Genomic DNA, 13197 nt, shown 5'->3' with positions numbered 1-13197 from the left:
CACAAGTTCTGATGCTGACCATGGAGGCAGTGTCCTTGCAGTGACTGATATTGTGAATACTGGTGCAAAGTATCTCAGATTAGTAAAGGTGATAAGTGGAAGGGCCTAACATCTGAATCAAATACTCAACATACTTTGAAAATAGAAAATACTGTCTCCTGAAAGCAAATGTCTGTGAAATAAATACAGCCAAGCACTTTTCTTATGACATAAAGTTGTATTTGGAGGGCCTGGTCAAGGCATGATGCAGTCAGAAGCTTCAGAGTAGTTTGCTTTATTGCCAGTTTTGCAAGTTTACCAAAACCAAACACAATGAAAACTCATTTAGTCCTTTTATTAAGGAAAAGAACAGTGTAGCACAACCCATTTTTTACCCTCTCCAAACAAAGGGGTAAAAATCATAAATACAGTCCTCGGCCTTCATAAGTCAGTGGCAGAACTGTCACTGATTTCAACATAGTAAAGCACTTTGAAACTTTCAGTTTGGATTATTTGGTATGAAATAATTAAGTGAGTTCTGCAGCTGCATGCCTGACTGCTCTGTTGGAAAGTCTGGAGAAAGTGTTGCCAAATACAAGGTATGTAAAGGAATTGCCTGACAGAACTATGCAAGGTTTTATTTTAAAGAAAAATTGTTCAGGTACACATTTTCAAAGCAGAACCTAAGCTAAAAATAAGGTTTAAAAAAGTTATTCCTTATGTTGAAAAGTTAAACTCAATTCCAAAATAAGGGTTGCAACACAGGTAAAACCCCAGCATCTCAAGGGTGATCCAGGAACTAGCAGGGTTTGTCTCACTGCTCTTAGCATACAATAGGGCAGGTCAGAAAGGAAAGGGGACTGTTACAGTGTACTTGCATTCACAAACCAAAAAAAAATTGATGGGTCTATTTGTACTTCAATTAGCCTTTACCAGTATACAGTATCTCTCTTTTTTTTTTTTCTTTTTCTTTTTTTTCCCCCATTGTGTCCTACTTCACAAAGCTACATCACGCAACCTCACTGCCACAAATCAACCTTTCCATTCCCTCCATGGTTGTGGTATAGCCTGAATGCCTCAGAGATAGAATTGGATTGTTTATCAGCTAACAGACCTATTTATTGACTATTCTAGGTGTTGTCAGTTAATGAAGCAGATGTCCAGGCTAATGAGAGATTTCAGGAACCCAAGGAATACACCCAGAAAAAGAAGTGAGAGACATCTTACTGCATGGGAGACTACAACTCAGATAGAAGCAGTTTCTTTCGTAATGAACTGCGGTCTATTGAAGAACATATAAGCTAAATATGAGGGAATGTACTCATTTTTAAAACTTTTTTTAGACAAAGCACCTATTGGAAGGCTTCTGAATATGTCCCTATCAGGTATGAGAAAGCTTGGTCCAATGCAAGTTCGATTTCATTTTCCATCTTTACTGGTAAAACTGACATTTCTCCATGTAATTCGAGAGTTTTTACTATTCTTGGCACCCAATAAAACTTTCCTTATGAAAGCCTCTATTTCCATTTTCACCAGTGAAAACACACTTTCACTTTGGTGAGCACAGAAATTGAAGCTTCTTATTTTATTGCACTGAAAACTATATTCATTATATATAAAAAACAAGCAAGAGCCTTTGGAAAGGCCAAAACATTGGTGCAGTCTACCTAAAACTGCTTTTCTAAGACATGCAATAGAATGCCAGTGCTGGGAGGGCACAGGTGAACAGAAACCTCTTACTAATTCGTCTTCAATCTTTAGCAGCTCAATCCTCCAGCCTGACAGACTGCTCAATGTGAGGCAGCTGGTTACCAAAGTAATACTGGGAACACAACTGGTCTTGATTCTGCCAGGGGCTTGTAAATTGCTGCTCTGAAGTTTCACTGACACTCTGTTTGGAAAGACTGTGACTGCAATCCCTTCCAAACAGTTTCAGCATCAGCTTTTCAAGAAACTGACAAAGGTTTGCCCTTGGTCCTGTGGTATAAAGGCAGTTTAGATTGCTCCAGTATTCTCACTATCACATTACCGAATTACTGGCATTATATGGATGTGACTGTCATATGTGATAGTTTGTATCATACCAAAGCTGTATTTCACTTACCACATTGCTGCACGTCCTGTATCGGATGTTTCGCCCTTCACAGGTCCTGTATCCAAAAATTAAAAACAAACACAAAAACATTAGTAACTGAATATAAAAAGCAAACACATAATGTTTATTTTGCCAGCATCTTTCCTACAAAAATCTCTAATCACCTAATCCCCCATCAACCTTCTTCCCCAAAGTAAAGTGCTTTCTGTCCCTATAAAGGTGCGGAGATATAAATTCTAAAACTCCTCAGTTTCCTACCTTTGCTTTAAAAAGCAAAGGTGGTTTTAGAAGGTGGCATCAGTTTATGAATGAGGTTGGAGGTCCTTGTAGGGAACCTAGCTGGAAATCACCATCTGAATCACATTAATATTGCCACATGTCTGGCCAGCTATCTACAGCAATCTCACAAGGACACAGCTCTGCGCCTGCCCAGGCTCACCCTGTAGCACCGACACAGTCTGAGCAGCTGGGCTTTGCCTGCTGGGGAGCAACCTGTGCGCTGGGCTTTGCCTGCTGGGGAGCAACCTGTGCGCTGGGAGGAAGGAATCCTGCCTGCAGTGGTGTGAAATGACAGGCTAGCAGGACAGGGCTTTTTCCCAATTTGATATGAGAGGAGGAGAGCATAAAACTTCCCCCCATCCACCAGCCCCTTGCTACTCCCAGTCCCCTATTGCACAGGGATCAGCAGTGTCCAAAGGGCAGCTGGGAACAAAGGAGGTCAAGGAGAGCACGTGCCCTGACGTGTGCTCTCCATGGCTCTCCTGCTCTTCCCCTACAGCAGATCCATGCCAGCCCTGATGCTGGCAAGGCTCCCAGAAGAGAGGTCAACACCCAGATATCTTTTTAGAACTCCACAGTGTGTATTCCGAGTATTTGACCTTAGGGGAAGTTTCATGTGGTTTATGAGTTCAGACAGCTACTCTGTGAAGGTCCACAGTACAGTTCAGAATGTGGGGTTTGGCTTTTAAAGATTATCTTTCAAAATAATAGAATTCTTTACATTTTTAAATTCTTAATTTCACAGCCTTCCCCCCCCCACTTTTTTTTTTTTTTTTTTTTTTCCAGGATTTAACAAGCACACATTCCTTGAGGACTGCATCTCTGCCAAGACTGAATTTTAAAATCCAAGCCATTTCAAACTATCCAAGAGAAAGGACAGCGTCTGCATGCATTTGTGTCATTCTTTAGTCCTCCATTTTTTAAAAACAGAAAAAAATTTCCGTACTGAGTTAACTCTAAAATAAACTGAGCAGTTTTCCTTTAAATTATTGAAGTCATCCTTTCTTCCATCTTTATCCATGAGACTTAACTGTGAAATTCCTCCAGAAATCATTTACACCTGTGTGAGTAGAAAATCAAGGGAAAACAGTTTTGCAGACATATCACAGTGGTGTAAATGATCACAAGAGAAGATAAACAAGTACATAAACCCTACAACTTTTTCAGAAGACAAACCAGAAAGATGCATATTCTGTAGTGTAGCATTTGGCATATAAAGCAAGCTGTTAAAAGCATAATAGAAATACCTCTAATTAAATGCTTTTGTACGGTTATATAAAACTAGTTCAAATAAAATTTTATTTTTTTAAAATTTTTAAAATTTAATTTTTAAAATTTCTTTTTATTTTCCCCAGACATCCTGAACAATATAGGCAATCTGGTAGAGATACTGTGGTGCAGGCCAAACCTTTTACACTCCACTAAATTTCATAGACGTACTCTTGATTTACAGCAATAGGTAGCAAAGGAAAAAGTGTATTATGCAGCATGCAGGCAGTTCTAGTGCAGACCTTGTACACCACACTGAATAGCTTGTCTAGCAAGCTTGATACATACCCCATCTGACTCTCAGAAATGCCGTTCAACCCATCAGACACCTCTCTGTTTCACACGGACCTGTTGTTACCATAATTTCAATTACCACAATTTATTAACCTCAGAACCATTGAACTACCAAGGAAATTTAAAGTTCTTTTCTATCAGCTGCCCCACAGTTTCTTTTTATTTTCACAGTTTCTTTACATTTTCTGTTTTGAAATGAGAAAAACCTCACTTGTTTTTCACTTATTTTTTGCATTAGGGAAAAGAATAGATAATTTCATTAGACACATGCCACAGAACTATTCAGATTTTTCTTCCAATTTCCGTCTGGCTAACGCCCAGGGTTGCTCAGAAAAAATGTGCAATTCTGGATTGTGATCATTAGTGCTGTGATGATTCATGAACACTAGGATCCACTCTTGCAAAACTCCCCTTGTCCTCTCTCCAAGATCAGACTTTGGGGTTTTGTTCTTTAAGCACATTAGTTTCCCAGTTATCACCTATCACCCGAAAGCAGGCAAACTGCTTTCAGCCTAAGGTGGTATATTTTCACAACAGATTTGCTGAATAGTTTGTGTTTCAGATCTATGTTGCTTCAGAACAGTATTCCAGAATCTCTCAGGTGTCTACTTTTGGATTCCAAGTCATAGGATCTGTAGAAAATCAATGGATGGTTAAAATGACTCTGAAAAAAAAATATAATTAAACAATAGCTTTTTGGGGCATAAATTTTGATTTTTAAAAGTGAATTCTGTTTCTGACCCTGTCTATGCTTATAATAGGGAAGCTGAAACCATCTAGTGAACGTAATCCTGCCAGACTGAAATACACAGCATCTTGTATGACACCAGGCCAGCCTAGGTTTTCTCCTCTAGGCAGGCTTCAAATTAATGCTATGGGTCTCACAAGTCAGCATAGATGCTTTGCACAATGTCACAGCAGACAGCATTTAACATGCAAGTAAGGACCACAGCAGATTAGGGAGATTATGTCATGACATACAGTCACCACACAACCTCTAACCTCTGCAGTGTATAAATGAGAACTCACATCAACAAGGAATACATGCAGCTGCCTGGCAAAAGTCAGAAGTCACCCAAAATGGCAAATTTGTCCTGGAGAGCACACAAAGAGTGGGAGCAGTAAGAGGTGCTTCTCATCTTTGTTATCTATGTGCTGCAGGGGATTTTGCAGAGGAAAAAGGTAGCTGAGGGAGGGTTTGGCTTGACAGACAATTATTATCATATGAATATGAAAGAAAAACAAGCTATTGTGAGTCATGTTTCGTTCTTCAAAACTAGCCACTTGTTTCCAGTAAAGTTCCTGAAAGAGGTTAACAACTTTTAATATATTAAAATATTCACTTCTTCTAATGTAAACAACCCCAAACCCTGGTATTTATTTCTCCAGGCTCGTTTGTGGGGGGACTTAGTTCAACTCCCTCCCACCTCCAGAAGTCTAAAGTAGATGTGTATTTGTGCTCAGCTAGAATTAGAAATCTTGCAGGAATGCATGCCAGAAAGAATATCAAGCCCATGCCAAAGCTGCCTTTATCTGTAATTACCAAAAATGATGAAAGAGATTTGCAGAGAAGGACCTCATCAACTCCTGCCACTCTCAGCAGTCGTCAAGGTTTGAAATGCTTTTCTTAAGAAACAAGTCTCCACATAAACCAGCAACTATGGGGTAGAGGTGGGTTATTTTTGTGGATGCGAACGCTGATGCTACTGTTCATCACAGCGGTTTGAAAGTGGTTGTAATGTTGGGCAATCTTCACTTTCCTTTATTTTCACACTCCTTGATAACCAGTCTTTTGGGACAGATTCTGGTTTCTGCACTGTACCTGTGAGGAAAGTATGCTGTGTGCCCTTTTCCTCCCATGAGATCTTGGGTTGTGTCAGCCCTCCCATTCCCCTGGTGCCAGCAGGCATGGGGCCAGGCTACACACAGTAACACCATCTTGCATCTCTCTTTCCTCTCTGTGTTCCTCTTACCTCTTTCCCAAATCTCATCCTCAATACAATTTCCATGTTTGTCCTTCTCTGGGGAAAACAGAGTCTCTTTTATTCTTTCAGCATACCTCTTTTTCCCACAAATGAGGTGTAAGGGAAGGCCATGGACATCAAATCGTTATGAAAAAGGAAGATGCATCAGGACTGCATTGACTTGATGAGTTCATTTTTTCAAACTGTCTGGTTGGGTCTGCCCAACTTCATGTCCACTTCAGCTGACAATAATTTCAAAAGATGTGTAAACATTTTTCCATATCCTTTTGTTGATAAGCACGTTGCCTGCTGCAATGGGTTGTGCAGATGCACGGGTATGTTTTGCCATGCAGCTTGGCATTGCAACTGTAAAAACCTTTCATTCTTTGTGTTTGGGAGACTGTCTCCTATAGGCTTCTGCACCTTGTTGAAATAGTGAAATACCAGAAATGTTACAGGAATAGGGAACTTTGAGACAAGAAAAGTGGGCAGGGATAGACAAGCCAACTTTCCCAGGCAAATTTAGTCAAAGATCTTATAAATATTCTTTCTGCAGGAGTAAGAAAATAAACAAGGAGGCAAAATACAAAGTTGAGTCAGTACACACAGCAAGATGGCTAGGCAAATAAAAACATGGTTACTGGTCTGCAGCCACCAAAGGCCTACTTTTTGCATACATAATATTTTCTGCAATCTTCTTATTAGGGAAACAACAATTCTGATGTAAATAATGTTATCATACTTGGCATGAAATAGACCATGTGAACCTCCTGGAGTTCAACTAGGCCAAGTGCAAGGTCCCGCACCTGGGTCATGGCAATCCCGGATATCAAAAAAGACTGAGTGATGAACTGACTGAGAGTAGCCCTGCAGAGAAGGACTTGGGGATACTTGTGGATGAAAAATTAAATATGAGTCAGCAACACACACTTGCACCCCAGAAAGCCAATTTTATCTGGGGCTGCATCAAAAGAAGCATGGCCAGCAGGGCAAGGGAGGTGACTCTCCTCCTCTACTCCACTCTGGTGAGACCCCACCTGGAGTACTGCATCCAGCTCTGGGGTCCCCATTACAAGACAAATATTGACCTGTTAGAGCAGATTCAGAGGAAGGTGAGAAAAATTATCAGAGGGCTGGATACATCTCCTTTGAGGAAAGGCTTAAAGAGCTGGGTTTGAAGATGGGTTCATGAGGGAAAAGTCATGTTTAAGTAACTTAATTTCCTTTTATTACAAAGTCACCCATCTAATTGACTAAGAGAAGTCAGAAGATGTGGAGGTTTTTTTATTTTAGAAAAGCTTTTGATACTGTCTCTCACAGTACTCTTCTGGACAAAATGTCCAGCATACAGCTAGAGAGCTCCATAATATGTTGGGTGAGCAACTGGCTGATGAGTCAGGCTTAAAGAGTTATAGTAAACAGGGTCACATCAGGCTGGTGGCCAGTCACTAGTGATGTTCCCCAGGGTCCAATTTTAGGGCCAGTGCTCTTTAAAGTTTTTATAAACCATCTGGATGCAGGAATCCAATGTACATTAAACAAGTTTGCCAAGGACACTTACCTAGGAGGAGCTGTGGACTCCTTTGAGGTAGAGCCTTACAGAGAGATCTGGATAGACTGGAGAGCTGGGCAATCACCAACCATATGGAACTTAGCAAGAGCAAGTGCTAGATTCTCCATGTCAGACAGAATAATCCTGGTTATACATACAAACTGGTGGACAAGAGGCTGGAGAGCAGCCCTGTGGAAAGACGTCTGGGGGTTTGGGTTGAAGACAAGTGGAATATGAGTCAACAGTGTGCCCTGGCAGCCAGAAGGGCCACCATGTCCTGGGGTGCATCAAGCACAACATTGTTAGCTGGTTGAGAGAGATGATTGTCCCACTCTACATTGCACTGCTGCAGCCACACCTCAAGTACTGCATGCCATTGTGGGTAAGGACATCAAGATATCAGAATGTGTCCAGAGGAGGGAGACCAAGATAGTGGAAGGTCTTGAAGGCAAGACTTATGAGGAGGGGCTGAGGTCACTTGGTTTGTTCAGTTTGGAGAAGACAAGGCTGAGACGTGACCTAATGGCAGTCTACAGCTTCCTCAAGGCAGGCAGTGGAGGGGGAAGTGCTGATCTACTCTCTCTGGTGAATAGCAATAGGATACAAGCAAACAGAATGAAGCTGCATCGGGGGAAGTTCATATTGGACATTAGGAAAAGGTTCTTCACTGTGAGGTTGGTCCACCACTGGAACAGGCTCCCCCAGGAAGTGGTCATGGCACCAAGCCTGTCAGAATTCAAAGAGCACCTGGGTGATGCTCTTAGTCATATGGTTCAGTTTTAGGTAGTCCTTCCAGAAGCAGGGAGTTGGACTCGATGATTCTTATGAGTCCTCTCCAACTTGAGTTATTCAGTGATTCTGTGTTCAGTCTGGAGAAAAGAAGGCTCCAGGGGACCTTACTGCAGCTTTTTAATATCTAGAGGGAGCTTATATGAAAGACAGACTTTTTACCAAGACCTCTGCTGACAGGACAAGGGGCAATAGTTTTAAACTGAAAGAGAATAGATTTAGAGTGGACAAAAGGAAGAACTTTTTAATGATGCAGGTGGTGAGACACTGGAACAGGTTGCCCAGTTGTGGATGCTCCGTCACTGGAAGTGTTCAAGGCTAAGCTGGATGGGGCTTTGAGCAACCTGATCTAGTGGAAGGTGTTCCTGCCCATGGCAGGGGGTTTGGACTAGGTGATCTTTAAAGGTTCATTCCAACCTAAAACATTCTATGATTATATAATTAAATAAGCATTGACCCTTATGTACGTGAAGGGGATGAGTACAGAACTAACTAAAAAGCCATCACAGTGGGCTTTACTCTGTGAAACTCTGCTGTATATCTAGAGTAAATTCACTGGAATCAAAAGAATGGAGTATGGATACGCATGTATGGAATATGACTATACATTATATCAAAGAGATGGTGTTAGAAAAAAAGGAAAAAATGCCTTTATTTAATACTTAGCCTGAACCAAAACCCTGATTGACTTTAGGAATTTGAAGAAGTAAATAGTCTTTCTCAAAGATGAAGTCCCTTTCACGGTGGTATTAGTACAAAACAGCTACTTGTTTCTGGCTACCTAATGCTTGCTGAAGTTGTGTTGAATGCTCCCAAGAGAATTCCATCCAATCTAAAGTTTTGTTTCTAGCGCAAGGAATAACCAAAGTAACCTAAAAGTAGCTAGCCCAGCTACCAATATCAAGTTGTTATTTCTATCAGTCTAGCCAAAACAGCATACAGTCCGGAGAAGGCTAATATATATATATTGGTCTTGTAGACATAAGCCTTTCCTTCTAAAGATACCATTATGCTTGTGCCACAATTTCATTTTAAATTCTGGAATTTTGATGAGGGGAACAGTTTGGATTCAGCAATTTTGTTGGGAGTGTTGTACAAACAATGATCACCCACAGCTCCAATAGTGCTCCAACCCATACAAAACTCTTAATCTGGGTAGCTTCTGCTACCCTTGGACTTTGAGGCTGGCATTATATTTACTCAAAAGTCAGGGAGACCTTGGACTTTTGCTGCACAGATTTCTGAACAGAATAGAGTTTATTCTAATTTTTAATTTCAAAACCTTCTTTGCATTATTCAGAGCAACTGGATGTTATTTTCTAAGAAACAGATGACATTAAATGACACTCCCTAATGTTTCACTAAAATATAACTGGCTAGTCAAATTAAAATAACAAAAATAAAATCTGAGAAAAATAAAGGAAAAGAAGGAGAAAAAAATTTCAGAGAGCTTTCAGCCTACTGTTTATTTCCATGCATTTAATCTCTCACTAAATTTTGTCATTGCAGTGACACAGTTTGTCACTGCAGTATTTTTTGTGTTCTTAAGAATCTTTAAAAGGTGTCTTTTGCTTTAGATTTGCACATATAACACATATTGCAGATGTACAGAAAGCAATTACAGTTGTAACTGTTTTTCAGTTGCTCACTAGCTAAGAAAGGCAGAAAAAAAGCAAGAATTAAAGAAATGCCTTTCAGCAAAACAGAGGCAAGAGGTCTCTTCACAGCCAAAGTGGAAAGAAAACACAATACTAAACCTCACCTGGCTTGCTATATCACAACAACAGCATCTAGAACATATTTCAGGCCCCAAAGTACTAATGCCCCAAATCTGAACATGCCTGAACTCAGATCTAGATCCAAGTTTTGCAGCTGGTCTTTACAAAACAAATGTGCTGAACAGGAACCTAAGTTCCCCATGTTTTGAGGAAGTTTAAACCTGGATCTGAGTCATGTGTGTCAGCCAGCTCCAGTGAAATGGTCATGCCTTCTCATGTACAATCTATTGCTTGGGGCTTTAGAGAATTACATCTTAACTTCTTTTTTATAGGTAATAAGGCTTACAAAAACTGCACATCATGCAAAAGTCTGGCTGATTTAATTCTTTTTCATTTAAATCCCAGAACAGATTTATTGAAAGAATTATGAATATACAAGAGCTCCTCTAGTGAACCTGGACTTATGAACAGTTCATCATCCAAGTGAAGGCTTCACAGACATTTTTGTTAGGCAGGCTACTTCTCAAAAGAGAGACAGATTTATGGAAACCATATCCATCACTCATCTGTAGGAACAATGCTGACTAGCATTCGTACTAAAGCAGATCAGTTTTTCACCCAAAACACCAACATATAACATTCCTGTGGCAGCTCTAGCAATGAATTACACAAGAAAACAACACTAGGAAAGCATTTAATATATTTTTAGCTACTTCACTGGGGCATAGAAGCTGGAAATTAGGGCAGCCAGCACAATGTGACCACTAACTGGCTCTCCAAAGACCACCAGCAATCACTCCACAGATTACAACGCTGATCTAGATTGTGTGAAATGTGCAGTGCAGCTTTTTATAGCATTAATTCAAATTTAAGATTGTTGCTGCTTCTGCCATTAGGAAGAGTTAGTACTGCAATCTGTCTCTAAAAACAGAAATGTTTGTCCAGCAAATGAAAGTAGAAAATATTTTCATAATAACAGATTTGACTGATCCCAAAGTAAATAGATTTTTCCCACCCCCTTTTTTAAAATGTTGCTAGATGGAACAGCTTTAACCAGAAGCATCTACAAACTATATATACTCAAAATTCTTCCAAATGTTTGAAATCACCCAATATAGCATAGAGGATATCCTCTACAGAGTAAACCAGCTATGGTTATCAACTGAAGCAGAAAACAAGCCAGCTATTGAGGTATCCTGAAGGTCACTTGCAGGAAGTAATATACTAAGCTAGCATACAGATATAGTTTTGATCAGGGTAATGAGAACCATGCTCTAAAATAATGTGGTAGCACAAGTGACCTAAGAATTTTATGACATTGACTGTACTTCCATTGAGTGACATGGAATGCTTCATCAGAATGTTATTTACTTTTGTGGATGTATCCACTAATTATGATGGCATTTCTGCAAAACTATTTTGTTCTTTGTTCTACAGACCTCAAGATAGCAAAGACCTTATTCTAGAAGTCATAAAAGCCCACAATATTTAAAATGATCATTCTGGATGGCATAAGAACATTTCATAAAGTGGTATAATTTGCCTTACTTAGTAGTGCCAGGATTAGAGCACACTGCCTTTACATCATTACGTAATAGTTGCAGTGATTTATGTTAGCATCTGTCTGATAGAGAGGCAACCCAAAAAGTAGAATAATGGTTCCATTGTATTTTTCACTTAGAGAGTTTACAGGACCTTTTACTAATAATGTTAGATGTTAAAAACTTCAGATTCTCTTGCATTCTAAGCCCCTGAGACAGAGGAGCCTGTGATGGTAGCCTGAAACTAGGAGCCACAGCCCACACGCTTGGACTAAATTCTAAATTCAGCTGTGAAGCAGCAACACAACATTAGAAAATGTTTTGGTATTAAAGGTATATAGAGCTGAAATATTTTAACAGTATTTTTAAAAAATACGTAGCATTTGATGTTTCCCCTTTTCAGCGCTAGCCAATGTTGTTGTAATGGGCTCTTACTCTATTATTTAACTTCAAACTAACATGAGTAACATGCATCTATTCCATCATCAACTGACAGGCAGAAAGTCATTTGATGCTTGATTTGTGAACTGATAATCTGTGTGATCAAAATGAGAAAATACTACTCCTTAATGACATAAATCCAATTTATGTTGAGTAGCTTCTGCCTTATGAAAAATGCCATAGAGCATAGGATTGATGTAATTTTAGCTCATTGAACTAGTTTATAAAATGTAACCTCTAAAAGTGTGTCTTGGTGGCTATTTTACTGATCAACAGTGTCAAACTGCAATAAACCCGAGTCATTTATGCAGATCTGTTTTCATCCTGCAGAATGCAATGGCAGTGGGCTGAACAACCAAACTAGTGAATCATTTCAGCTAGTTTAGCAAGCAGAGCTGGTGGAAAGGATATTTCACACTGATGGTTTGCTTGCATTACCAAAAGGCAGACATCAGCTGAAGGAGGAAGGAAGGAAGGAGGGGAGATATTTGAAATGGGGGAAAAGAATATATTCCAGCAAGTAACAGAGCCAGTGTGAAGCATCTAAAAAACCCTTGGATTGTGACTTTTTCCTTTTATTTTTTTTGATTTTTTCTTTTCTTAAATCTCTGTCACTATTATTCCCAAGAGAAATTTTTCAGGACGATGTTAATGTTGACTTTCTTATGCTACTAAACATACATCCCTCATCTAATGGTGGAAAACCTACACTTTGTTCAGCACTTTACACATGGTTTCCCAGAGGTAAGAGTGATAAACTCAAATCTTGACCCCTTAAACCAGACTTAGTATCTATGGGACTCCATAACCATAATCTGCTATACACTCACACAAGCTGTTCCCTGCTTCTTGTTTTAGCTGGAAACTGCAACAACAGTAACAGGTAGGATTTCTAAGCAGGTTGAAATAGAAAAAAAAAAAAAAAGACTACTTATCTGTTATCCCCTAAAATATTATCCCCTAAAATCATTCCCAAAATTCTAGAACAAGCTGCTCTCCTGCTATCTACACATGTAACTAGAAAGTGATGATGAATTTGGAATATGATAGGAAAACAAAATCAATCACAATTATCATGTAACCAAGCCTAGAAACAGTAAAACACTGTTCATATTACTGCAGTACTTCTCAATAAGTACATTACAATTCCAGAGCATGCAGAATATCTTTAGGAGCAGGATGGGTGAACTTGGCATAAAATAATTGATAATTTCTTTTATGATTTGAAAATGTATTAGGATACAGAGAAATTAAATAAATGCAATGAACTTCAGGT

General features: G+C 39.4%; 1 protein-coding gene across 2 annotated transcripts in view; it reads right to left on the bottom strand.

Moving 5' to 3' along the window:
• Window positions 1–13197, bottom strand: part of ADAMTSL1 (ADAMTS like 1) — a 449261-nt gene that overhangs the window by 156309 nt on the left and 279755 nt on the right. For both annotated transcript variants that reach the window (XM_080372870.1, XM_080372871.1), the window contains one exon: window positions 2084–2129. In XM_080372870.1, coding sequence (XP_080228996.1) covers window positions 2084–2129 — 46 coding nt within the window. The remainder of the gene's footprint in view (window positions 1–2083; window positions 2130–13197) is intronic.

Source organism: Falco punctatus, assembly GCF_963210335.1.
Source record: "Falco punctatus genome assembly, chromosome: Z".
NCBI classification, from domain to species: Eukaryota; Metazoa; Chordata; class Aves; order Falconiformes; family Falconidae; genus Falco; species Falco punctatus.
Note: the sequence above shows the minus strand (reverse complement) of the source record. Positions and strands in the feature narration are given on the sequence as shown.